Source organism: Gobius niger (assembly GCF_951799975.1).
Source record: "Gobius niger genome assembly, chromosome: 5".
Lineage (NCBI taxonomy): Eukaryota > Metazoa > Chordata > Actinopteri > Gobiiformes > Gobiidae > Gobius > Gobius niger.
The window spans coordinates 39,596,461-39,623,880 of record NC_136856.1 but is presented as its reverse complement, the minus strand read 5'-3'; the positions used below and the strand labels follow the sequence as shown (position 1 = coordinate 39,623,880).

The following is a 27,420-nucleotide window of genomic DNA, read 5'->3' as shown; positions in this document are numbered from 1 at the left end:
ATAAAGCAAAAACACTGAAATTCAAACTTTTTTACAGCAAATGATCCTGAAACACCGTCCAGTTTCACCTCCTTTTTAGTTCTCCTGATAAGCACTCGCTCCCCCTGGGGTCCCCGTACCCCTGCTTGGGAAACACGGACATAATGACAGTGTTAATGTCATCGACCAAAATATTTAGTCTTAATTTTAGTCAAAGTGATATTTTTGTGACTAAAATTGGACTAAAACTAAATTAAAAGTTTCTCATGAGACTAAAACTGTGACTAAAATGTCCAGATATTTGAGTCGACTAAAATCAGACTAAATAAAAATGAAAAGGAGAGACTAAAATCATCCAAACTTGTATTGAGCGTCTGAAAGAGCCTCAGATCATGTAAATCCTCTGTTAAAGGATCAGCTCTGAGCTTTGTTCATGTGGAGCAGCTCCATGAAGCAGAGGAACAACATTAAACATGATTATAATGAATATTATCAATGCAAAGTCCACTCAATAAGTCTGAAATTTAGTCGACTAAAACTAGACTAAAATTGAAGATATTTTTTCGACTAAATCTCGACTAAAATTAAATGACATTTTCGTCAAAAGACTAAAACTTCATTAAAATATGTTGTCAAAATGAACACTGCATAATGGACTCTTACAGGCAACAGAGTGAAGTGAAGTGTCTTGCCCAACGATGCAACAACAGTAACATCCCAGTAATCAGCGACTCATACTCCCAATAATGGACTATGGAGACATTGTTTACCAAAACACCACAGATGCTGTTCTTAAACCACTGACGACACTCACAAACTCGCTCTGCACATTTGTGCTTCCATGTCATTATCTGACTCATCACTGAACTATGTACAACACCCTTGACTGGCTCCAACCCAAAGACAGAAGACGCTCCACGGGATTATTCTAGTTTATAAATGTCTTCCATATGATTATCCTACATATTTAAAACAGCAGACGGTTCCTTTCACATCATCATACGCACTCAGAGATCTGGACCAACCGTTCTATCGAGAGTCCTTTGAAAGGTTTCACTCATTTCTCAGTGGGTTATTGTTACTCACCTCTCACACTCACTTAAGTTACATGTTCAAAATGACCAAATAGTCATATTGGTGGTGTATTTATTCATACATTGTACAGTGAAATTGGGTCATATTAGGCACATAGTGAGTGTGAGAGGTGAGTAACAATAACCCACTGAGAAATGAGTGAAACCTTTCAAAGGACTCTTTAAAACCCTCCGAAATGTCGGAAAGATTCATTTTTAGAGGAGAAATGACATTGTTGACGGTCCCTAATTCTCCGTACATTGGTCTCGCGTATTCGCAGTCGTCTACGTTTAAGAGCACGTACATTATGTTGTTGACGGTCCCTATTATTCAGTGCTTTGGCCTAGTGCAGTCGTAATAATCTACGCTTAAAAGGACGTACAACACAAAACAAAAATGCTGTTCATAAAATCAGCTCCATTTCCATAAAGACACTAAACTTGTCTATAAAACACATGTTGATGACGTCACACAATATGGCAGCTGTAATATCACATCAGATCTTTGCCTTTATGTTTGAAGCGTCTTGTTTCTTAACTGCGTCACAAACGTTTCTGCGTCGGCCGTAAAAAAAACAAACAAGACGGATTCAAACAAATGCTAATAATTATAGAGTGAATGAATAATGACGTGGACCTACCTGGACCTGCCCGAAGGCTTTACACCTGCTGGAACTCGGGTCTCGGTTTAGTCCGGGTTTGATTCTTCTGGAGGAAAATCCGATCCAGCCGCAGCTTCACGAAGACGTTTCACTGGTGAAGAATGAGGCGAGAGTTTACTTTCACTTTGGACGTCGTTGCGTAACGGGGCTCACCTGAGGGTTTCCGGTGTCACGCGCACACAGACTCTGGAGATGAAGAAAGAGTGAATCACGCGCGGGATCAGTGTTTACAGGAAGTGTATGTGAAAGGAAGCACGTGCGCTTTTATTGAAGTTTTTTTTTTTTTTTTTTCGTCTTTTATTTCGAAACTCCTGTAAATTTACCGCATTAAACAATTTCAGCATCTAATTCATCCCACACAGAAAATCTACATGTGTTTGTGAAATAAAAAAAAAAAAAAAAAAAAAAAAAAAAATCCAATCAATGAAGCCTGTAGTGCCCCCTTGTGGCTATTTTTTTTTTTTTTTTTTTTTTTTTTTTTTTTATTAAAACGTTTATTACAAAATCTCGTGGAGACAGAAAATAAAACAGGCAAGTCAAATAAAGTCAAATAAAATAAGTTGTTCTCAGATAAATGACAATGAGCTACAGGATCAAACACATTTCTGCCACAGTTTGGTTGGATCTTCTGACAAAACTCAAGGAGGATAAAAACAAACACAATTCATTTTTAAAACAGTTAAAATTCGGCAGCTGCTTTTTCCATTTATTTGTGTGAATGTGGTTTTTACCCATAATGATTATAAGGTTCATTAAAAAGTGAAATGTCCCCAAGGCCGTGGGAACCCAGGGTGCTGAGGTCGCTGCAGCACCCCCTGGTGGATAGTTCGTGAACTGCAGACAATATTAACCCCTTAACTCCCGCCTGAACCGAGCACATTTTCTCCAGCTTTACCCCAGTCCAAAAGCTTCTGGAAACAAGGTGTGAAAATAGCGACAAAACTGAGACGAAAACAAGGATGAAAATGTGAAAAATGTGACGAAAAATGTATGAAAAAATGACAAAAAATTGACAAAAAAAATATTACAAAAATGTGACAATTAACTGAGAAAATTGTGAAAATGTGACAAAAAAATTACAAAAATATGATTAAAAAAAAAAACGAAAAAATGACAAAAAATGTGACAAAAAAATTATTAAAAAAATGACAAAAAAATGACAAAAATTTGACAAAAATTTGACAAAAATGTGAGAAAAAAATGGCCAAAAAAGTGACAAAAAAGTGAGAAGAATTTGACAAAAAAATTGAGAAAAAATGGCAGAAAAAGTGATAGGAATTTGATAAAAAAAAATGCGAATAATTTCACGAAAAAGTGGCAAAAAAGTCACGAAAATGTGACAAAAATGAGTCGACTGCCCAACAAAAAATAGTGATGAAAAAAAATCTGACGTGAGGAAAAAGATCCATTTAGTTTTGTAGGTCTTTCAAATGAGGCGTTACACTGGCCTACAGGATTTGGGTAAAGCTGAACTGGAGAAAATGGTCTCGGTTCAGGCGGGAGTTAAGAGGTTAATAAATAGGATTTAGTCACAGAAACAGTATTTTGGGGGCACATTTTGTCCCTCAGCGCCCCCTAACTAAAACATCTTCCCACGGCTCTGAATGTCCCTGGTCAGTTTGGAGTTATACATAAGAATATCTTCAATTGTAAATTGCTCGAGATCATTAATTTGAGTATTTAACCAGCGATGAACCTCCTGCCGGAACTTTCCACTCACTGGGCAAGAGAAGAATCGATGTTTGTTCTGGATTTAATGACAAAAATCACACGGGTCGACTTCAAAACCAAATCTACCCTTAATGTCTCCGCAGATGGACAGTCATTATGAAGAGTTTTAAATTGCATTTCTTTTACTTTGGGTGTGATTTTATAAATGTCCAATGTTTTTCTGACATTGTTGGATTTTGTCATATTTGAAGTTTAATCTTCCATCATAATCATGACAGATCTGTTCTTTGAAAGCTTGATTTACAGATTTGTTGTCACATGTTTTGTCTGTGATGCTTAATCCTCCTATTTTTAAATCTGGAAGTTTGATTTGGACGGTAGAAAAAAATATGATGTTTTTGATCAGCTGCGTCAAAGCCTCTGGGAGAGATTTACAGATTTTCCTTTATTCTTTGAGAGAACCTTGAAAATTAAATGTGTTTTTTAGGCAAGGCGAGTTTATTTGTAGAGCACAATTCATACACAAGGCAATTCAAAAGCTTCACAGTTGCATAAATACAAGAAAACAAATAGAATCAGTAAAAAACATCAACATAAAATGAATCAATTCCAGTAAAAGGCGAGAGTGCAGATAAAACACTTTCAGTCATTTGCATCGGTAAAAAGAACTGTTTTCAGCCTGGATTTGAACATTGTCAGAGTCGAGGCCTGTCTCACATCCTCGTGAAGACTGTTCCAGATTTTAGCTTTAGCCTCACCGTGTTTAGTCCTGACTCTGGGAACCACCAGGAGGCCCCTCCCTGAAGTTCTCAGGGCCCGAGATGGTTCATACGGCTGTAACATGTCAGAGATGGACTTTGGTGCTAAACCATGAAAAGACTTGTAACGAGCAGAGCTGTTTTAAAGTCTCTGAGCGACAGGAAGCCAGTGCAGAGACCGGAGCACTGGACTAATATGGTGGTGTTTCCTGGTTCTTGTCAGGACTGGAGCAGCAGCGTTCTGGAGCTCGTTTAGAGAGGCCAGTGAGCAGCCGTTACAGTATCTAACCTGCTGGAGACAAACACATGGATAAGTCTCTCTAAGTCTGGTTTTGACACTGTTCCTCTGATCTGAGCCATGTTTTTCAGATGGTAAAAAGCTGCTGAGTCCATGATTAATCCCACATTTCTAACCTGATTTTTTGGTTTTAGAGAGAGAGACTCAAGGTGACTGAAAACACTTTGTCTTTTTAGTTCTTGTATCTGTAAAAAGTCACCGTTTATTTCCAAAATGTCATGTACAAAGATAAAGCCTTTTTGTTTGATACAATTCCTCTATTATTCCACAAGGTGGCGCAATGAGGGGTAAAGTTATGGGTAAAAAAAACATTTTCCAATGATGTAAAACTGGTTTGTGAAACTCAGAGAACTTAAAAGGTGGTTCAGAGATTTCAAAGTCACATTTCAAAAGAAAGTTTAACCCGACAAACTTCTTGGAAATACTTTTTGGAATGTGACGCCATTTTGAATCTGGCGTCAATAGAACTTCTTTAAAGGTTAGTGCTAGATCGTCTGCTCGGGAGGGACGGTCTGCTGTGATTTCGTACAGATCTATGAGTAAAAATACAAATAATTCTAACCCTAACCCTAAAATTAACCATCTCCCTGGCCCTAACCTCTTAACTCCCACCTGAACATGTTTTCTCCAAATTCTCCAAATCTAAAAGCTGCTTCAAAACAGAGGCAAAAAACGAGAAGAAAATGAGGATGTAAACGCAACAAAAAAAGCTCAAAAGTGACTAAAAGAAGCGACAAAAATTATAAAAACTCAACAAAAAAGTGACAAAAATCCAGCAAAAAAGAGACAAAAATCCAGCAAAAAAGAGACAAAATCCAGCAAAAAAATTACAAAAATCCAGCAAAAAAGAGACAAAATCCAGCAAAAAAAAAAAGACAAAATCCAGCAAAAAAATGACAAAATCTCAACAAAAAAGTGACAAAAATCCAGCAAAAAGAGACAAAAATCCAGCAAAAAAGAGACAAAAATCCAGCAAAAAAGTTACAAAAATCCAGCAAAAAAATGACAAAATCTCAACAAAAAAGTGACAAAAATCCAGCAAAAAGAAGAGACAAAAATCCAGCAAAAAGAAGAGACAAAAATCCAGCAAAAAGAAGAGACAAAAATCCAGCAAAAAAGAGACAAAATCTCAACAAAAAAGAGACAAAAATCCAGCAAAAAAGAGACAAAAATCCAGCAAAAAAGTTACAAAAATCCAGCAAAAAAGAGACAAAAATCCAGCAAAAAAAGACAAAAATCCAGCAAAAAAGTTACAAAAATCCAGCAAAAAAGAGACAAAAATCCAGCAAAAAAGAGACAAAAATCCAGCAAAAAAAGACAAAAATCCAGCAAAAAAGTGACAAAAATCCAGCAAAAAAGAGACAAAAATTTAGCAAAAAGTTACAAAAATCCAGCAAAAAGAAGAGACAAAAATCCAGCAAAAAAGTTACAAAAATCCAGCAAAAAGAAGAGACAAAAATCCAGCAAAAAAAAAGACAAAATCCAGCAAAAAAAGGACAAAATCCAGCAAAAAAGAGACAAAATCTCAACAAAAAAGTGACAAAAATCCAGCAAAAAAAAGACAAAATCCAGCAAAAAAGAGACAAAATCTCAACAAAAAAGTGACAAAAATCCAGCAAAAAAGAGACAAAAATCCAGCAAAAAAGTTACAAAAATCCAGCAAAAAGAAGAGACAAAAATCCAGCAAAAAAAAAGACAAAATCCAGCAAAAAAAAAAGACAAAATCCAGCAAAAAAGAGACAAAATCTCAACAAAAAAGTGACAAAAATCCAGCAAAAAAAAGACAAAATCCAGCAAAAAAAAAGACAAAATCCAGCAAAAAGAAGACAAAATCCAGCAAAAAAAAAGACAAAATCCAGCAAAAAAAAAGACAAAATCCAGCAAAAAAAAGACAAAAATCCAGCAAAAAAAAGACAAAATCCAGCAAAAAAAAAAGACAAAATCCAGCAAAAAAAAAGACAAAATCCAGCAAAAAAGAGAAAAAATCCAGCAAAAAAGTGACAAAAATCCAGCAATAAAGTGACAAAAATCCAGCAAAAAAGTGACAAAAATCCAGCAAAAAAGAGACAAAATCTCAACAAAAAAGTGACAAAAATCCAGCAAAAAAGTGACAAAAATCCAGCAAAAAAGAGACAAAAATCCAGCAAAAAAAAGACAAAATCCAGAAAAAAAAGACAAAATCTCAACAAAAAAGAGACAAAAATCCAGCAAAAAAGTAATAAAAAAGTGACAAAAACACATAAGGGAAATAAAAAGTGACGACAATGGCATAGAGGAGAGAATGGATTTGGTTTTGGCGGGGGGTAAGAGGTTATCTCATGTTTTCACAGCAGACTGTCCCTCCGGAGCACACGATCTAGCACTAACCTTCTTTAAACCATTGTATTTTAAACTCATTGTGTTTTGTGTCTTTATTTAGGAGTTGACCTTTAACCTCCAGCGGAAACCGAGCACAACTCCTCCAGTTCGGCTTTACCCAAATCGAAAAGCTTCGTGAAAAAAAGTGAGACGAAAAAAAAAACAAAGTGACGTCAACAAGGCAACGACGTGAGGAAAAAGCTCCATTTAGGTGAGTTTTGTAGGTCTTAGCTTTCAAATGAGGCTACACTGGCCTACAGGCTGTGAGCGTGTGGATTTGGGTAAAGCTGAACTGTAGGAAATGCGCTCAATGGAAACTAATCCGCAATGTCAACACTGTGATATTTTGGATCAAACTGTTTAAATGTAGAGAAATCAGTTTGAAGCTTTTGCTGTGGATTAAACTGACATAAACATGAGGGGAAAGTATTAAAGCACATTTCTCGTCATTTTACGTTTCCTTGTAAAAAAAAAAAAAAAGGACTTTTATCCCTAAAAACGTCCAAAATTTCTTCTATTTTCGGCGACAAAATGTGAATAATGGATTTAAAGATTTAAATCTGCGCTTTTGTTTTGTGATTCGTTACAAAGACTTTCTCAGCAGATTTTGGATCTTGTTTAGTTTCACCTCTTACCACCCGCCTTAACCGAGCGCATTTCCTCCACTTCAGCTTTACCCAAATCTAAAAGGACTATAAGGGGAGCGCCTCATTTGAAAGCTAAGACCCACAGAGCTGATCTTAGTGGATCTTTTTCCTCGCGTTGTCGCTTTTTCACCTTCTTTTTCAGCTCGTTTTGTTGCTCGTTTGGCTTTTTTTGTTCCGTTTTTTTCCCCCCCCAAATGAATCTGTGGAGAAACATTGAATCAGTGCAATAATGAAACATGTTACTGTAAAGATCAGGCGTTTCCTTTGTTTCCAGGTGAAGCTTTAAATGTGAAAAGACTAATCCAGTTTCTCCCTCAGTATCATCAATATAACACGATCACTTCTGCATCAACCACTGAAATCACCGTTTTTAATGGATTTACTTTGAAATTCAAGATTGAGCAAATATTGTGCTGCAAAAATAAAATAATTCCAACCTCATAATTAACACATTTGAATGAAATCTGAATAAAAGTAAAACAGAAGTTATGAACGTTATTATGAAAAGTCAAGTCCCCTAATACGACTAAAGCACAACTGAAAAACACATGTGACATTTTGATTTGTGATTTGTTTATTAAGATCCCCTTTAGCCACTGCCCCTAATAATAATAATAATAATAATAATAATAATAATAATAATAATAATAATAATAATAATAATAATAATAATAATAATAATAATAATAATAATAATAATAATAATAATAATAATAATCCACATTTTTGTTGTTTTGACTGGTTAAGAAGTTGTTGGGCATTTGTCCCAGATTATTTCACTTGTTCTGAGATGTTTCTGACTCGTTTCGATACATTTCGTCCTTATTTCAGGTCATTTTCTTTGCCAATGGGGAAAGAAAATTGGTCTTGTCTCATTGGCAGTTTTACTTTCTTATTTCAAGTGAGATTTACCCTAGAACTGGTCTGAAATGTCCTCAAACAAGCAAAGCAAACTTGATCAGGAAAAGTGTCTAAATGAGTGAAAACCGCTCAAAACAAGAAACATTTCCTCAAGTCAAGTCATTTAAGCCGATGCCTGATATTGACTTTTTGTAGTGATGTGACAACAGAGTCTTTTGGAAAATGTTTCCGTCTGCAATGTTAGAAATGCAGAGAGTTCCAGGGTTTCATCCCTCTGAACAGAACAGCCTCTGTCCAGTCTGGGTTTGACATGATGGAAAAGTAAAATGACCGTTTACTGCGTGTCTTGTGTTAAACTTATGTACGAACCAACTGAATACAAGCACATCATACAAAACCTTAGGGAGTTTTAACACAAGAGTCTTTTTAAAGAAGCAAAGAAGGGCAAAGTGCAGTCTGTTCTTCACCAAAGTCCAGCCTAAAGTTTGGTGCAACCTTTGAATATTTGTATATTTTCAGCACCGTAGCGCGAGACGGGCCGCCTTGTTTTGCACTAACTGTAGCTTCTCAACATCTCTTTCGGAGGCTCTGGACCAAACCACTGGGCAGTGATGTCAATGGGACAGAACAATGGTCTCGATCACCAGTGAAAGAACATTTTGGCTTCAATAATCTGAGCATCTTCTGAAAACCGCTGACTCTCTTCCCATGACAGCAACAGTACGATCAATATGCTCGGACCACTTCAGTCTGCTGTCCATAATGACTCCCACAAGTTCTGTTTCTTCTACTTGAGTGATCGCTGTGCCGTCCTCTGATAGTTCTCATTGTGCTTTTTCCTTTAGTTTCCAGCTAGATCCCAGTGTAATGCTTTTTGTTTTGGATGTGTTCACCACTCGTTTGTTTGCACGAGCCCACCTCGCGACAGACTTTCGATCGCTGTCTGAGGAGCTGGACAGAACATCAGCTGATGAAGCAGGTATATCGTGGTGTCATCTGCAAACATCACAGCTTCAGCCTGATCCAACACCAATGGCAGGTCGTTAGTGACGATCGAAAAGAGCAGGGGCCCTAAACAGCTGCCCTGAGGTTCACCACATTGCAATCGTTTTGAGAAAGAGAAACTACCGTTGTGAAAAACACGTTGTTTACGATGTGAAAGATCGCTGGAAAACCACCCAATAGCATGTAATGAAAACCCATAATACTTTAGTTTTTCTAGTAGCAACTCATGATCTAATGAATCAAAAGCTGAAAGTGAATATCAAGCATCGGCTTAAATGACTTGATTTGAGGAAATGTTTCTTGTTTTGAGCGGTTTTCACTCATTTAGACACTTTTCCTGATCGGACCCAGTTTCCTTTGCTTGTTTGAGGACATTTCAGACCAGTTCTAGGGTAAATCTCGCTTGAAATAAGAAAGTAAAACTGCCAATGAGATAAGACCAATTTTCTTTCCCCATTGGCAAAGAAAATGACCTGAAATAAGGACGAAATGTATCGAAACGAGTCAGAAACATCTCAGAACAAGTGAAATAATCCAGGACAAATGAGCAACAACTTCTTAACTCGTCAAAACAACTAAAATGTGGATTATTGTGCTCACATTTAGATGTTTATACTGATCTAGTTAAATACTTTTTGCAGTGTAAAATCGAATAAAACGGCTCCAACCAAATAGTTGTCACTGAAGTAAAGCAGTCGTCCACCATCTGTGTCGAGTGGCCCACACGATCTGCATGTTGGAATTATCCGTAAAGAATTGTTTTACTGTGACAGTTAGTCTAGTAGGAAAATCTGAAACTGTAGCTTTTGTGGCGGTGCTGATGTTTGAATGTGTTAGTGTGAGGCTGTTTCTAAAGGTGGTCGATCGGCCATCGGCACAATATCACCAACAGTCTCCCTCAGACCAGTCGTGGCCGTGTGATCGTGTATAGAGTCACATGACCACACATCACATACAGCTTTATGCATGAACACTGCAGAAGAATTTGATCTGAACAATGGGCTCTAAGTAAAAATATAAAATACAGAATGCATTAAAGGATTATTCTTGATGAATACATGAAATATACAACTTATTTCTAGTCACAAGTATCATCAGCTTTTAGGGCATTTTGATGAATACGTCCATATCCACCTGTGCTTCTGATTTACTTCTGAAGATTCAACAATTGAACTGATTATCAGCCAGTTCAGCTCTGGCAGCCATCTTGTTTCCACTATGAAAAAACTGATTTGTTTATTTTTAAATCTATAAACCTAAGATTTCCTGTGAAGTGAGATATTGTCAAACTACACATACAGTGCAAATTTCATGAAAACATCTTGTTTAATGTTGCAGATATTTCATTTTAACTGACAGATAGTGCATGACTTAAGGTGCGACTTTTTGGTAAACATTCTCTTCTTATTTCTCCAATAAAAAACAAACGAAGGCGACAGCGATTGGCATCTTCATGAAATATGTTCCCGACATCTTATATTAACATAAAAACACGGTTGCCGACCCCGAACACTCCGGAACCACAAAAGTGTTAACGGAGCCTTTTTCAGGTTTTCTTACTGGACTAAATCTTTTCTAGAATTTGACTTCATATTGACAGCAGGATAATGGCTCTGCAGTTTGACCCACTCAAACTCTGTGTGGTGTTTTCCGGAACTGGGACGACTTTAGCAGCTGTCCATGAAACCGGGAAAATGCTTTTATTGATACTTGTGTTGAAAATATGGCTCGCAGGTCCAGCTGTGTAATTGCCCACTATTTTCAGGAGTTTTCCATCCAAATCATCAACACCTCCCGGCTTGGTTTGATCTAAAGAGTTTAAACGCTTTGTCACTTGCTTTGTGTTCATTTTTTTGAGTTGTAAACTGGTTTATTGATTCGGAGTTTGTCCACCTTATCAATAAACACATTATTAAATTAATTTGCTATTTCACGAGGTTTAGTCAAAAGTGTTTTTTCTGGTGTTCGACTGGACTGTTTTCCCAATATATTGTTAATAGTTGCACAATTTAAAGACGTCAAACTGGAGATGGATGAGTTAAAAACAGGGAAGAGATTTATTTTCCCCCAAAACAAAATGATTTGATTCTAGAGATTCAGCTTTTCTTTGCGACTCCATTTTGCTTCACATGTTCTCAAAAGGAAAAAGCTGAAACAAGTTTTTGAAGCAGGTTTATCATTAAAAACACTCAAAAAGCTAAAGTCACTGAAACACAAGTTAAAGGAACAGTTTGTGAGATATTGAATGAATCTGAAGGGTTTTATCTGGACAGACAGATGGACAGTGAGACTAAATGAGCTGAAGCTTCAAAATTGCCGAGGGTTTCTGGTAGGTTTTCTCTGCTGATGGAACCATCTCTGTGATTACTTATACGTTCCATCCATAGAAAGTTCCACACGGCACCTTTAGGTTGAATCAAACGGCTTTAGCCTGTGTGAAAGAACAACATGGTCCCATAGGTTTTACATGATGTTGAACACAGTGTATGATGATGAGGAAAGATGGAGCTGACGGATCAGTAATTAAGTCAGTAATCACACAAATAATAAGAAAGTCACTTTATTGATTGAAGAACATACAGAAAAATCAATGTGCATTAATCTGAAGCGCTCGGTGTAAATGTATATGACACAATAGGGAGCAGCACATATACAAAGCCTTTGTTATTTTAGAGCAGTGGGACATTTGTGTCGTCAGGTCATTTTCCACTCTGGATCATGGAAACAAAAATGAAATCCTCTAAAAGGGAAGAAATAGTCCAAATATTTACATACAAGGATATATTTCATTGTGGCGTCATGAATCCTGTGAAGAGCAAGTTCATCTGAGGTTTAGTTCACGCTCTGATTTAAAGGAACTCAGGAAGAATCAAAGTCTGTGATTCAGCAGCGACACAGAGGAACCCGGGCGCTCCAGCCCAAACCCGGCAAACAGAGGCTCAGAGAAACTGGAGCTGAAGGTGTGGAGGTGGATCAGACTTCCATCAGAGAAAACCTCATAGAAGGTCAGAGCTCCAGCCTCAGTGTCCAGCAGCACACCTACTCTATCTGAGGATATGTGCCCATACTCATACAAATCTATTTTCCTTTTATTATGATACAAACACACACTGCCTCCCCTGAACCTCAGACTCCAGGACTGATCATTGTCTCCAAACCTACACTCCTCACTGGCCCCATTTCTTCTGATTCCTTTGTAACTCACTGCCATCTCCACGTCCCCTCTAAGCTCCGCCTCCCAGTAGCAGCGGCCGGTCAGAGCCGTGGAGCTCAGGACCTGAGAACAGGAGCTGAACCTGTCCTGGTGAGGTGGGAACAGCTGCAGCTCCTCCACGTGGGTCACAGAGCGTTTATCCTGGGACAGTTCCAGTGTGTTGTTGGCCGTGTTCGGATCCAGAAAGACTTCACACAAATCTGAGACACAAATACACAACATCACTTCCTGTTCCTGACGACAGTGTTAAGGGTACGAGGCTACGCAGGCGCTGAACATGAGGAACTTGGATTTGTAACTGAGGGAATGCAATGTCAGCAGAGAAACAGAATAAGTGTGAAATGTTCTTTGTCCAGAACATTGAGGGTTTAGAATAAAAAGGATGTTCATCCTGTCTATAGATGAAAAACAGTTACATCTAATGATATTTGAATAGAATTGTCAAGGAAAGTGATCTTGAAGTAAAAGTATGTGCATGGTTAAATAACTTGCATGGATGAGCTTCCTTTAGCCGCTATGGGTGAAGCCGACGCCTCCACAGTCCCTCCATTATTCACAGTCTACTGTTTACAACACACCAATGACATCACTTCCTGAATACTCACACTTCCTTAGGCCTTTAACCATCCATCGCTCTCCAGCAGGATCCAGCCTGAAACACAGTCATTCACTGAGGATTCACAGGTGACAAGTTTAGAGTCGACCAGAGCAGAGACCGAGACCAAACCAGGGAACAATCCACTGATAAACCCTCCACTTTCAGCTCGGGAGCCTTTAGGGTTTGTCAGGTGAGCTTTCAAACCATTTCCACTTTCAATGAATGAATCCACAGTCTATTCAAATCCACAGCCTGAGCAAAATAAAGTCTCCACAAGAAAAGGTCACATGCTCCAATGTTTGGTTGGACGCCTTTAGCTTTGATTACAGCACATTCACTGTGGCTTTGTTTCAATGAGCTTCTGCAATAACAAAAGGTCCAGTGTTGGATTCATGTCTGACCTTGTGTTGATGATGGGAGAGTGTGACTGCACTGAAATCCACCTCTGAGACGTGAGTGTCTGTGTTCCTCACCTGAGAGAGTCCAGGGGGCAGAGGGGGTCGTCCCGTACAGCGCTCAGGAGCTCAGCGGAGGCTCCTGGATGGTTGCAGCTCAAGTCTAACTCTCTCACAGCAGAGTGGGCGGAGCCTAGAGCTGAGGCCAGAGAAGCCCCGCCCCTCTCTGAGACTAAGCATCCGGACAGTCTGAAAACACAGCAGCGACAACATCAGTCATGACTGTGGGACACAGGAGACACTGTAGGGCCAGTCTCACCTGAGGACCTCCAGCCTGCAGGGGGCGCTCTTCAGTCCAGCACACAGTTTCTCCACTCCTGAGTCCCCGAGGTCATTGTCGCTGAGGTCCAGGTGTGTCAGACTCGAGGAGCTGAGGACTGAGGCCAGAGCATCACAGCAGCCATCGGACAGAAGACAGAGAGACAAACTGAGGAGAGACAGATGTGGAGAGAAACTATTACACTAAAGCTCAGAACAGCTGGAGAAGAAGAACAATGACTTGACTGGTTGGTGCCAATAGAGCACAAGAGGTCTTATTTATTATTTTTACCATTTTAGTTTGTGAAATTTGACTTAATAATAATAATGTTCTTCTTCCACAGGTAAATGAATATAGAGACAATTCCTCACAATCTAAAATCTACTTTTCATTTTGAACAAGGAGAGAGTTTACATTTACTGATACATTTTCTGTGTTACACTTTCTGGTTTAATGTGAATAAAGTGATGCCTTATGGATTGGAGGAGGTGGACAAACTATTCCTCAGGGTGTTTGACGTTTGGAACATTAATATCAGGTCCGTCTGTCTTTTCTTTTTCATCTTTTTAATGAAGCTCATGATGATTTTTAAAGTGAAAGAGTAAAAAGTGCTGGTCCTTTTTGGGATCCTGAAGGCGCCGCATTTGGGCCCTGGGCCACAGTTCTGACTTCCCTGGGCTAAATCTTCATTCTAAAGTGAACACATTAAGGCTGTACCTTGTTAATGACGCAGGTTCAAAGAGTGTGAGGTGCAGAGACAGAAGGAGGGCTGTTGTACCGCGGCTGCTGTGAGCCGTTTAAAGGACCACCCAAAATCACACTGATTTATAGAAAAACATGAAACATCCAAAACAATCTTATTAGAGCCACGCCTCCCAGTGCTTCTGTCTGAGACAAACACAGGGATTTTAGCCAAATGTGTTTTTCAAACCCTCAGCAGGTGCAGGTGAAAGGCTGCTCAGAGAAACTAATGACAAATACTATAGTTCTGTTTGATACAGTTTGACTGAGGTCTGTGTCTGAAACTCACCTGAGGGTCTGCAGCCTGCAGGGGGCGCTCTTCAGTTTATCACACAGGTGCTTCACTCCACTGTCCCAGAGGTCGTTGTTACTGACGTCCAGGTGAGTCACAGTGGACGAGCTGAAGACTGAAGCCAGAACATCACAGTGGTACAGGCGACACCCAGATAAACTGTGGGAAAGAGAGATATTTATAACTAAAACAGTCCTAATAGTTTCAATTAAATACTTTATTAGATCCTGAGGGACAGAAAAAACACACACAAAAACAAAAACATTTAAATGAAATAATAAAAGAATAAATAAAACTTAAATAATGTCATAATTGATTCTAAAACATCCCTTTAATGTTAAACCAATAACACTGGTGTGATGATAAAGGAGTTTTCTTCACGTTACTTGTCCTACACTCGGCCACAGCTGAGGCAGAGGCTTGAACTTCTGTGTGGGATCTTTTTGGCTTTATTGTTTCTGACCTGGACTTTAAATGTCCCAGATTTAATAGTGCACCAGTTATTTTTCAACACAAAGAAAACTTTAAGACTCAGTTAAAGCAAACGATTGTAAAACTGTCTTTAAACTGAGTCGTCTGATCCTTTGTGTCTTTAATCATTTGGTTTTGTTTAGATTTACTGCTTTACTCTTTCAGCACATTTTGGTGTATTTGCTCTGGTTTAAGTTTGAAGGTTTTGTTTTCAGACGTTCTTGTAAATATTGCTTCTGTTTGTATCTGTACTAATAAAATGAACCATATAAATGAAGTGGACTCAAATGGCTCTGGTGGAGGCTTTGGCCAGTGGCATCAGAGCCTTAAGAGCTTCCTCTGAAGGTTTGTATTTCCTCAGGTCAAACTCCTCCAGGTCTGAGTCTGAGGACAGGACGAGGAAAGCCACGGCCGACCACTCAGAAGAAGACAACCTTTTATCAGATAAACGTCCTTCTCTCAGGCTCTGCTGCACCTGCTCCACCAGACTGTGGTCGTTCAGTTCATTCAGACAGTGGAGCAGGTTCATTCTTTGTTCTGCAGATGAGCCATAATTAAGCTTCTCTTTGATGTACTTTGCTGTCTCCACGTTGGTCGGTGAACGACTCCCTGTCTGAGTCTGCAGACCCGACAGCAGACTCTGATTGGTCGACAGAGACAGACCCATGAGGAAGCGCAGGAACAAATCCAGGTGTCCATTTGGACTCTGTAAGGCCAGCTCCACAGCAGACTGATAGAACTTCACTTGAGATGTTTCCTCAGACTCAGAATCAGACATCAGGTTGACTCCAGAGTTGAAGAAAGTGAGATGGACGTGAAGAGCAGCCAGAAACTCCTGCACGCTCAGATGGATGAAGCAGAAGACCTTGTCCTGGTACAGACCTGGCTCTTCTCTAAAGACCTGTGTGAAGACTCCGGAGTACACTGAGGCGTCTGCAGCGTCCAGCCCACACTCGCTCATGTCTGACTCGTAGAAGATCAGGTTTCCTTTCTGCAGCTGCTCAAAGGCCAGTTTTCCCAAACACTCCACCATCCTCCTGGTCTCTGGACTCCAGTGAGGGTCTGTCACGGAGCGGCCGTCGTACTTGACGCTCTTGACTTTGGCCTGAACCACCAGGAAGTGGATGTACATCTCTGTCATTGTCTGAGGCAGCTGTTCTTTGACTTCAGAGTCCATCACATGGTGCAGGACTGTGGTGAGCATCCAGCTGAAGACCGGCAGGTGGCACATGATGAACAGACTTACAGATTTCTTGATGTGGGAGATCATTGCTGTGGCCTGCTCCTTGTCTCTGAACCTCTTCCTGAAATACTCTTCCTTCTGTGAGTCGCTGAACCCTCGCACCTCTGTCACCATGGAGACGCACTCAGCCGGGATCTGATTGGCCGCGGCGGGGCGTGTGGTTATCCAGAGGCGAGCGGAGGGAAGCAGGTTCCCTCTGATGAGATTCACCAGCAGCACCTCCAGAGACACGCTCTCTGTGGGGTCAGTGAGGACCCGGGTCCGGCTGAAGTCCAGAGGAAGTCTGCACTCGTCCAGACCGTCCAAGATGAAGAGCACCTGGTGATTCAATCCACAGAGGCTTTGAGTTTGACTGAAGACGTGGTGCAGCAGCTCCACCAGGCTGAACTGTCTGTCTCTGAGCACATTGAGCTGTCTGAACGTGAAGGGGAACAGCAGCTGGATGTCCTGGTTGGCTCTGCCTTCAGCCCAGTCCAGACTGAACTTCTGAGTCAGCACCGTCTTCCCCACTCCAGCCACGCCCTTCGTCAGCACTGTCCTGATCGGCCCTTGTCTCTTTGTTGTTTCTTCGGCCTGTTTGTGGTCTTTAAAGAGCTCTTCACATTTCATAGTGGTCTCTGGAGCGGCTGGTTTCCTGGACGCCGCCTCGATGTGTCTGACCTCATGCTCCTGGTTGACCTCTGCGGCCCCTCCCTCGGTGATGTGGAGCTCTGTGAAGATCTGGTTCAGGAGGGTGGGGTTTCCTGCTTTAGCGATGCCCTCAGACACACAGATGAACTTCTGCTGCAGAAACCTCCTCAGTTCATCTCTGCAGACTCTGGGACTCACTAAGACACAAAACACATGGACATGACTCTGTGATGCTGAGTGACCCTGTGGACTGTAGAGCGGCCGCAAGTTACACAAAAACACATTTCCATCGTGAACATCATTGAGTCTAAAATATACCCTTACATATATTATTATGTTTTATCTAGATTCTTCTCTTTATACCAAATATAACATCTTGTGTGGAATCAGATTAGATTTTAGTGCAATGAAGGGTTATTGTTGCAAGTAGAAGTGTCTCTTTTCGGAAACAAAAACGCTCCGAGCCAACAAACCGCGGCGATGCAACACATGAACACAGGAGAATCAGGGGAAATGAGATTAAGAGACCTTGACATCAAGCCAAGCATAGATTTAATCACAATCTGATTCAATGCACAGCCCTAATAAATAATATAGACAGTTCTTACGGCTGTGCAGACGCTCGGCCAGTGGCTCCTGCTTCCTCCTCTTCAGGAAGTCCACTGTGAAGTTCAGAAAAGCCTCTGCGCTCGGGTCCTCCTCCTCATGCCCTAAGTATTCTGGGTAATCTGAGGCGAGGACCTTGTACAACCTCCTCAGCTGCTCTTGGACAAAAGTCAGGATGTCCTTCTCCAGACCCTGCAACAAACAGCACAGCTTTAAGAGCACGACACACACACATGTACCGAACATAAGGACACTGTACAGACCATGAAGATGTGGAGCAGATGAGGGTCAGAGTGCTCTGGACAGGACTCCTCTCTGGAAATAGAGTTCAGTGTGACACATCTGAGAGGGACAGGCTTCAACAGAAAACCATTCAAGCCATTTTTATAAGAGCGACAGTGACCAGACTGAACCTGTAGCCATTGTCTTCACAGTGAGCTCGCCCTCCAAGGAGAGGAGGTTTTCAAACTAGACTTTCTGTCTCACTTTTATTCTTGTCTTTTACTGGTTCCGACCTCCTCACTCAGACCTGTTTAACCACTCACACCGTATCACTGCAGAAGACTTACTCTGTGTCTTCAAATGTAGCATCAGAAAAGCAGCTCAGGCCAGAACCAGGGGTGTCCAAGTCCCTGATGAAAACAGAGGCGACAGTGAGAGAAAGTTACACTGAGAAATGGACAGAAAACTGGACAAACCTGTTGAAGTCGATGTCCAGACCTTTGGACTTCAGAGACTCACAGCTGGGTCTCAATCTGGATTGGTTCCTGATCATAGATAAAAGTTTTCCAAATTTTTTACTGAAGAAACAAAAGAAAAAGAATCCATGAATTTATTGGGTTCACAAAAGTGAAATTATCCATAAACAAAGGATTAAGATTCCACGATATTTCTGGTCACAGTGTTAAGTAATGACTGGAGAAGCTCATGGTGTTTAAATCATTATTTATACAATAGTTACTGTGGGAAATTGATGATTTCTAGCTAATGTTATATTTGATAATGCTATTGAATGTTTTTGATGAGTTTAATCTATGTGCTTTAAGTTTCAGTTGAAACCAATCTTTTCACACACACATTGCTGTAACAATAGCCCATTTCTCGCTCTTGCTTTCTTTTGCTCAAACCTGTGGAGACGCCCGGCGCCCTCACCAGTGTTGTGAAAAATAACTCCATATAAGGCAACAGGAAGACACTTCTAGTGGAAAACTACTGAGAGAAAGGCCTGATGACCTTGGCCCGAGCTCATCTCCTATCTCTTTGTGAACGTCACATGTTTTCTGATATATATTTGTAAGAGAGCAGTTAGACGGGGCCGTTTCCTGGGACGCCCCGTTCGAGCACCGTGTATATTGTTCGGGACTTTAGCATTTAGATAAACTGTGTTTAGAAATTGTAATTGTTTTAGGGAATAAATCTTCTTTGACTAAAGCGACTGAATTCTGGTGGTTTCTCCTCAGACCTTGGATCAACGAACACGCTGGCGAGACCTTTTTGATACTTTAATACTTTAAACTTAACTGTTGAAATGTGTTTAAAATGATCTGATGGGGTCAGACCTTATGTAAATTTAGAGTTTTAATATTTCCTGTGAAATCGCCCACATTACCAAACAATGTTTGTTTAATGTGTGTCAGTATCTGGAACAGACGATTAGGCCAAGATCTGAGTCTGAATCTAAATCTAAATCTATGTTTCCTGCTCCTGAAAACAACTTCACCTCTTAACCCCCACCTGAACCCAGGACACTTTCTCCAGTTTGGCTTTACCCAAATCTAAAAGCTTCTGGAAAAAAGAATAGTTGAAATAACAAGGACAAAAACACAATAGAAAAGTGACAGGAAGTGATGAAAAAGCCACAAAAGATCATCAAAAAAGAGAAAAGAGAAACAAAAACATGACGGAAACATGTATAAAAAAACACGACACAAACGCTTCAAATATGGGACAAAACAACGTGAAAAAAACGTACGATCAGTTTTGTAGGCCTTAGCTTTCAAATGAGACATCACACTGTTGCTCTGCAGTCGAGAAGCTTTTAGATTTGGGTAAAGCCGGAGAACTGGAGACAATGCGCTGGGTTAAGACGGGGAGAAGAGGTTTGAAGCTTTAAACTCTGGTAAATGATTAATAATTACAATCACAAAGGAAGTTTAATCAGAAAACACCAGTGGTTCTCAACTGGAGGTCCAGGAACCATTTTGAGTGGACGAGAGCTTTTCTCAGAACACATTGATTTAAATATTTTTCTACTGAAAATGTAGAAAACTGTAGAATCTGTTAAAGCGACTGCGATCAGGTTGTTTTCAGGGCGGACTGGACATATGTCCATTCTGGAAGAGCACAGAACGGACACCGGTCTGACCTCTCAACTTTCTCCTTAACCTCTGACCCCGTTTATCCAACTCGGATCTTGACTTGGTGATTCATGCTTTTATTGTAACTCCCTTTTTACTCGTTTAACAAATCTGCTTTAATGATGCTCAGAATCACCTGACTGGAGGATTAACCGAGAGAAACCAGAGCACTTTGAGGAAACTCCTCCAGTCCTGGAGAGAGAAACATGCTCCTCACAGACGCCCACACGGACCAGGGACTGAATCTTGTGCCTATGATTTCATCTGGAAACTGTGACTGACGTGAGAGATGAGGACAAACCTTTTAAAGTCCTTAGATCTGTCACTTTCCATGGACTGAGAGCTCAGGTCAGGACCTGGAGGTTCTGAGTCCCTGAGGAGAACAGAGGTGACAGTGAGAGCAAGTTACAATGGAGGAAAAGACAAAAAAACAAACCTTTTAAAGTAGATTTTCAGAGGTTTGGACCTGTCACTTCTCAGGGACTCACAGTCGGGTCCAGAACCGGCTCTGGATTTCCTTCTGGTTACAGACTCAGGTTTTGCCACGTTTCTCCTGAAAACAACAAATGAAGCGGATTCTGAATCATGTGCAGTAAAATGTAAATCACTTTTCTTTCTTATTCCAATAACTGGTACAGAGATATTTAGCATCAGTAGGAGAAATATGTGTAAAAGTTCAAATGTTCTTGTTTTACATCAGTTTGTATTTGAAACACGCTGTCGCCTCAAGAACGTCTCAAGGTTTAGGCAAATATGTGTTTGTTATTTTAGAGGAAAGTCTCTCCATGTTTGTATCATTCGAGGCTCCAGGGCTCACTCTACGACTGCACTCACACTGAAAACACTTCTGCTCAGAGGAAACATAAGTCCACAAACCTTTTGGAGGCGACATCCCCGTCCTTAGAATCAGGACCAGGATCAGAACCAGGACACGTCTCATCCATTTTCTTCTTCTGTGAAACAGAACGTTTGAATGAATGACTCTGACCACCATCAACCACAGTCACATAATGCAGTGTCTCCCAACCTTTTGTCTTTGCGTGACCCCTTGACTTTTCATTTCTACTCAAAGTTCCCCTAAACTCTCAGGTGCAGCCAAATACTTAGAGAATGATCCTCTGAACTCACATTTATTGGTATTTACTTGTTTATTGTGTTACAAAATAAAGCAAAAACACTGAAACCCAAACTTTTTACAGCAAATGATCCTGAAACACCGTCCAGTTTCACCTCCTTTTTAGTTCTCCTGATAAGCACTCGCACCCCCTGGGGTCCCCGTACCCCTGCTTGGGAAACACGGACATCATGGCAGTGTTAATGTCGTCGACTGAAATATTTAGTCTTAATTTTAGTCAAAGTGATATTTTTGTGACTAAAATTGGACTAAAACTAAATTAAAAGTTTCTCATGAGACTAAAACTGTGACTAAAATGTCCAGATATTTGAGTCGACTAAAATAAGACTAAATAAAAATGAAAAGGAGAGACTAAAATCATCCAAACTTGTATTGAGCGTCTGAAAGAGCCTCAGATCATGTAAATCCTCTGTTAAAGGATCAGCTCTGAGCTTTGTTCATGTGGAGCAGAAACATGAAGCAGAGGAACAACATTAAATATGATTATAATGAATATTATCAATGCAAAGTCCACTAAATTAGTCTTAAATTTAGTCGACTAAAACTAGACTAAAATTGAAAAGATTTTTTGACTAAAACTAGACTAAAATTAAATTACATTTTAGTCAAAAGACTAAAACTTCATTCAAATATGTTGTCAAAATGAACACTGCATAATGGACTCTTACAGGCAACAGAGTGAAGTGAAGTGTCTTGCCCAACGATGCAACAACAGTAACATCCCAGTAATCAGCGACTCATACTCCCAATAATGGACTATGGAGACATTGTTTACCAAAACACCACAGATGCTGTTCTTAAACCACTGACGACACTCACAAACTCGCTCTGCACATTTGTGCTTCCATGTCATTATCTGACTCATCACTGAACTATGTACAACACCCTTGACTGGCTCCAACCCAAAGACAGAAGACGCTCCACGGGATTATTCTAGTTTATAAATGTCTTCCACATGATTATCCTACATATTTAAAACAGCAGACGGTTCCTTTCACATCATCATACGCACTCAGAGATCTGGACCAACCGTTCTATCAGAGCCACATGTAAAAAAGGAGGAGGCAGGAGAGCCTTTCGTTATAAAGCCCCGTCTGACTGGAATCAATGATCAATAGAACTTAGATCAACGACATCGTTACATATATTCAAAACATCCTTGTACAATCATCGAAAATGTCAATGTCAATGTTACCAGCATTTTCCTCATGTCCAAACAATGTTGTAACCTTTTATTGATTGACTGTGGAATTCTTCCGCAGTCAATTATTGGTTTTCATGTTCTTTATTATTATTCCTCTTCCATCTTTTTCCCGATTTTCTAGAGCTTTCAGCACCTTCATGCTTTGTGCAATTTATGCAAGTTATGCATCAAAACGTTCCGCATGTTGAGGAGAAGGTGCTGTTACTTTTGGGACTTCTGCAACTTACGGTTTTTCCGCAATCGGCCAAAATGTCGGAGATTTTTCCCATTGACTTATAATGGGGCTGCCGCAAATCCATGCTTTTCTGCACTTTTTTCTGCATTTTATGCAATTTCTGCACTTTGTGCATGTTCAGCTTATGCAACTTGTGGGTTTTGAGAAAAAATTGTCCTTCTGCAGTTTTCCAGTTTTTTTAGACGAGAGTTTGAAATTTTTGCATTGGTGTGTATGGGGGAATCCAGCCAATGGGGAAACTCCGCCTTTCAGCCATTTGTGCTTCTGCCAATCAAGCTCTGAGGCCATTTCAACAGTTTGACCAGTTTATGGAATATAAAAGTTTATGCAATATTAACAATTTATGCAAAGTAACCACTTTATGGGATTTAACCAGTTAATGCATTTTAAAGCGTTTATGCAACTTAAGAGTTTATGCCATTTAGGATTTATGAATTTTAAAGAGTTTATGCAATTTAGATAATTTATGCAAAATAACCCATTCATGCATTTTACCACTTTATGCAGTTTATACAGTTTATGCAACATGACATTTTATGCATTTTACCAGTTTATGTAAATTAGACTATGCAAATTAAGCAATTTATGCAATTTGAACAGTTTATGCAATTTCTGCATTCGCTTCCCGCAATTCCGCAGTCAATCGCAATGGCACAGCCATTGCATTTCTAGTTATTATTATTCCTTTTTACTATTATCTCTCTTCTTATGTTATTTTCTCTTTATACCTATTGTTAATATTGTTTTGTATTGAAAGTGGGGGACACTGGTGGGGGGGGCGGGGATGGGGAGCAAGACATGAGACCTGGTGATGTGACTGTTGTGTGTGTGTGTGACTGTTGTGTGTGTGTGACTGTTGTGTGTGTGTGACTGTTGTGTGTGTGTGACTGTTGTGTGTGTGTGTGTGTGTGTGTGACTGTTGTGTGTGTGACTGTTGTGTGTGTGACTGTTGTGTGTGTGTGACTGTTGTGTGTGTGACTGTTGTGTGTATGTGACAATACTTGCTCAGACACATAGGCCTTTTTTCTTCTCTTTTCATTCATGGTGTTTATAACATGTCAGCTCTTGGATTTCACGTGAGGGCTTTGTAAATTAACATGTATTTGCGCCTTTTATGCCAGTGTTTGACTGCGGTCAAGTGAGCGTCATCCACAAAATGCCAGTCAAGCCGTAATGTTGTTTTGTAGTGCGCAATTATTGCCCCTAACACGGTCGGCCAATGGGCTCAGGCTTAGGGACCGTCAACAATGTAACTAAAGCTCCTTTTTCTTACATATAGGGAAGGTTTTAAAGAGTCCTTTGAAAGGTTTCACTCATTCCTCAGTGGGTTATTGTTACTCACCTCTCACACTCACTTAAGCTACATGTTCAAAATGACCAAATAGTCATATTGGTAGTGTATTTATTCATACATTGTACAGTGAAATTGGGTCATATTAGGCACACAGTGAGTGTGAGAGGTGAGTAACAATAACCCACTGAGAAATGAGTGAAACCTTTCAAAGGACTCTTTAAAACCCTCCGAAATGTCGGAAAGATTCCATTTTTAGAGGAGAAATGACATTGTTGACGGTCCCTAATCCTCCGTACATTGGTCTCGCGTATTCGCAGTCGTCTACGTTTAAGAGCACGTACATTATGTTGATGACGGTCCCTATTATTCAGTGCATTGGCCTCGTGCAGTCGTAATAATCGACGCTTAAAAGGACGTACAACACAAAACAAAAACGCTGTTCATAAAATCAGCTCCATTTCCATAAAGACACTAAACTTGTATATAAAACACATGTTGATGACGCCAGCACAATATGGCAGCTGTAATATCACATCAGATCTTTGCCTTTATGTTTGAAGCGTCTTGTTTCTTAACTGCGTCACAAACGTTTCTGCGTCGGCCGTAAAAAAACAAACCAGACGGATTCAAACAAATGCTAATAATTATAGAGTGAATGAATAATGACGTGGACCTACCTGGACCTGCCCGAAGGCTTTACACCTGCTGGAACTCGGGTCTCGGTTTAGTCCGGGTTTGATTCTTCTGGAGGAAAATCCGATCCAGCCGCAGCTTCACGAAGACGTTTCACTGGTGAAGAATGAGGCGAGAGTTTACTTTCACTTTGGACGTGGTTGCGTAACGGGGCTCACCTGAGGGTTTCCGGTGTCACGCGCACACAGACTCTGGAGATGAAGAAAGAGGGAATCACGCGCGGAGTCAGTGTTTACAGGAAGTGTGTGTGAAAGGAAGCACGTGCGCTTTTATTTATGGTTTTTTTTTTTTTTTTTTTTTGGTCTTTTATTTTGAAACTCCTGTAAATTTACCGCATTAAACAATTTCAGCATCTAATTCATCCCACACAGAAAATCTACGTGTGTTTGTCAAATAAATAATAATAAAAAATAAAAAAAATCCAATCCAATCAATGAAGCCTGTAGTGACCCCTTGTGGCTCATTGTGGCAAGTCAAATAAAGTCAAATAAAATAAGTTGTTCTCAGATAAATGACAATGAGCTACAGGATCAAACACATTTCTGCCACAGTTTGGTTGGATCTTCTGACAAAACTCAAGGAGGATAAAAACAAACAAAATTCATTTTTAAAACAGTTAAAATTCGGCAGCTGCTTTTTCCATTTATTTGTGTGAATGTGGTTTTTACCCATAATGATTATAAGGTTCATTAAAAAGTGAAATGTTCCCAAGGCCGTGGGAACCCAGGGTGCTGAGGGCGCTGCAGCCCCCCTGGTGGAGGGTTCGTGAACTGCAGGCAATATTAACCCCTTAACTCCCATCTGAACCGGGCACATTTTCTCCAGCTTTACCCCAATCCAAAAGCTTCTGGAAACAAGGTGTGAAAATAGCGACAAAACTGAGACGAAAACAAGGATGAAAATGTGAAAAAAGTGACGAAAAATTTATGAAAAAAATGACAAAAAAATTGACCAAAAATATATTACAAAAATGTGACAATTAACTGAGAAAATTGTGAAAATGTGACAAAAAATAACAAAAATATGATAAAAAAAAAACCCGAAAAAAATACAAAAAATGTGACAAAAAAATTATAAAAAAATGACAAAAATTTGACAAAAAAGACAAAAAAAAGGTGTGAAAAAAGCAACAAAACTGAGACGAAAACAATGATGAAAATGTGACAAAAAATGTGCAAAAAAATGACAAAAATTTGACAAAAATGTGAGAAAGATTTGATGAAAAATTGAGAAGAAATGGACGAAAAAGTAATAAGAATTTGACCAAAAAATGTGAATAATTTGACGAAAACGTGAGGAAAAAATGGCCGAAAAAGTGACAAAAAAGTGATAAGAATTTGACAAAAAAATGGAGAAAAAAATGGCAGAAAAAGTGATAGGAATTTGATCAAAAAAATGCGAATAATTTGACGAAAAAGTGGCAAAAAAGTCACGAAAACGTGGCAAAAATGAGACGACTGCCCGACAAAAAAAGCGATGAAAAAAAACCTGACGTGAGGAAAAAGATCCATTTAGTTTTGTAGGTCTTTCAAATGAGGCGTTACACTGGCCTACAGGATTTGGGTAAAGCTGAACTGGAGAAAATGCTCTCGGTTCAGGCTGGAGTTAAGAGGTTAATCAATAGGATTTAGTCACAGAAACAGTATTTTGGGGGCACATTTTGTCCCTCAGCGCCCCCTCACTAAAACATCTCCCCACGGCTCTGAATGTCCCTGGTCAGTTTGGAGTTATACATAAGAATATCTTCAATTGTAAATTGCTCGAGATCATTAATTTGAGTATTTAACCAGCGATGAACCTCCTGCCGGAACTTTCCACTCACTGGGCAAGAGAAGAATCGATGTTTGTTCTGGATTTAACGACAAAAATCACACGGGTCGACTTCAAAACCAAATCTACCCTTAATGTCTCCGCAGATGGACAGTCATTATGAAGAGTTTTAAATTGCATTTCTTTTACTTTGGGTGTGATTTTATAAAAGTCCAATGTTTTTCTGACATTGTTGGATTTTGTCATATTTGAGGTTTGATCTTCCATCATAATCATGACAGATCTGTTCTTTGAAAGCTTGATTTACAGATTTGTTGTCACATGTTTTGTCTGTGATGCTTAATTCTCCTATTTTTAAATCTGGAAGTTTGATTTGGACGGTAGAAAAAAATATGATGTTTTTGATCAGCTGCGTCAAAGCCTCTGGGAGAGATTTACAGATTTTCCTTTATTCTTTGAGAGAACCTTGAAAATTAAATGTGTTTTTTAGGCAAGGCGAGTTTATTTGTAGAGCACAATTCATACACAAGGCAATTCAAAGCTTCACAGTTGCATAAATACAAGAAAACAAATAGAATCAATAAAAAACATCAACATAAAATGAATCAATTCCAGTAAAAGGCGAGAGTGCAGATAAAACACTTTCAGTCATTTGCATCGGTAAAAAGAACTGTTTTCAGCCTGGATTTGAACATTGTCAGAGTTGAGGCCTGTCTCACATCCTCGTGAAGACTGTTCCAGATTTTAGCTGCATGAAACTGAAACGCAGCCTCACCGTGTTTAGTCCTGACTCTGGGAACCACCAGGAGGCCCCTCCCTGAAGCTCTCAGGGCCCGAGATGGTTCATACGGCTGTAACATGTCAGAGATGGACTTTGGAGCTAAACCATGAAAAGACTTGTAACGAGCAGA

General features: G+C 39.8%; 2 protein-coding genes across 2 annotated transcripts in view; both read right to left on the bottom strand.

Annotated features, from left to right (window-relative positions):
- LOC306962771 (uncharacterized protein) overlaps positions 1-27,420 on the bottom strand; it is a 1,040,752-nt gene that overhangs the window by 596,405 nt on the left and 416,927 nt on the right. The gene's annotated exons all lie outside the window — the stretch shown is intronic.
- LOC306962741 (NLR family CARD domain-containing protein 3-like) lies at positions 15,603-18,465 on the bottom strand. The gene is made up of 4 exons (XM_079556008.1): positions 18,391-18,465; positions 18,085-18,136; positions 17,824-18,013; positions 15,603-17,412 (listed from the first exon to the last, which is right to left on the bottom strand). The coding sequence occupies exons 2-4, from the start codon at positions 18,085-18,087 to the stop codon at positions 15,626-15,628; spliced, it is 1,980 nt and encodes a 659-aa protein (XP_079412134.1). The 5' UTR covers positions 18,088-18,136; positions 18,391-18,465; the 3' UTR covers positions 15,603-15,625.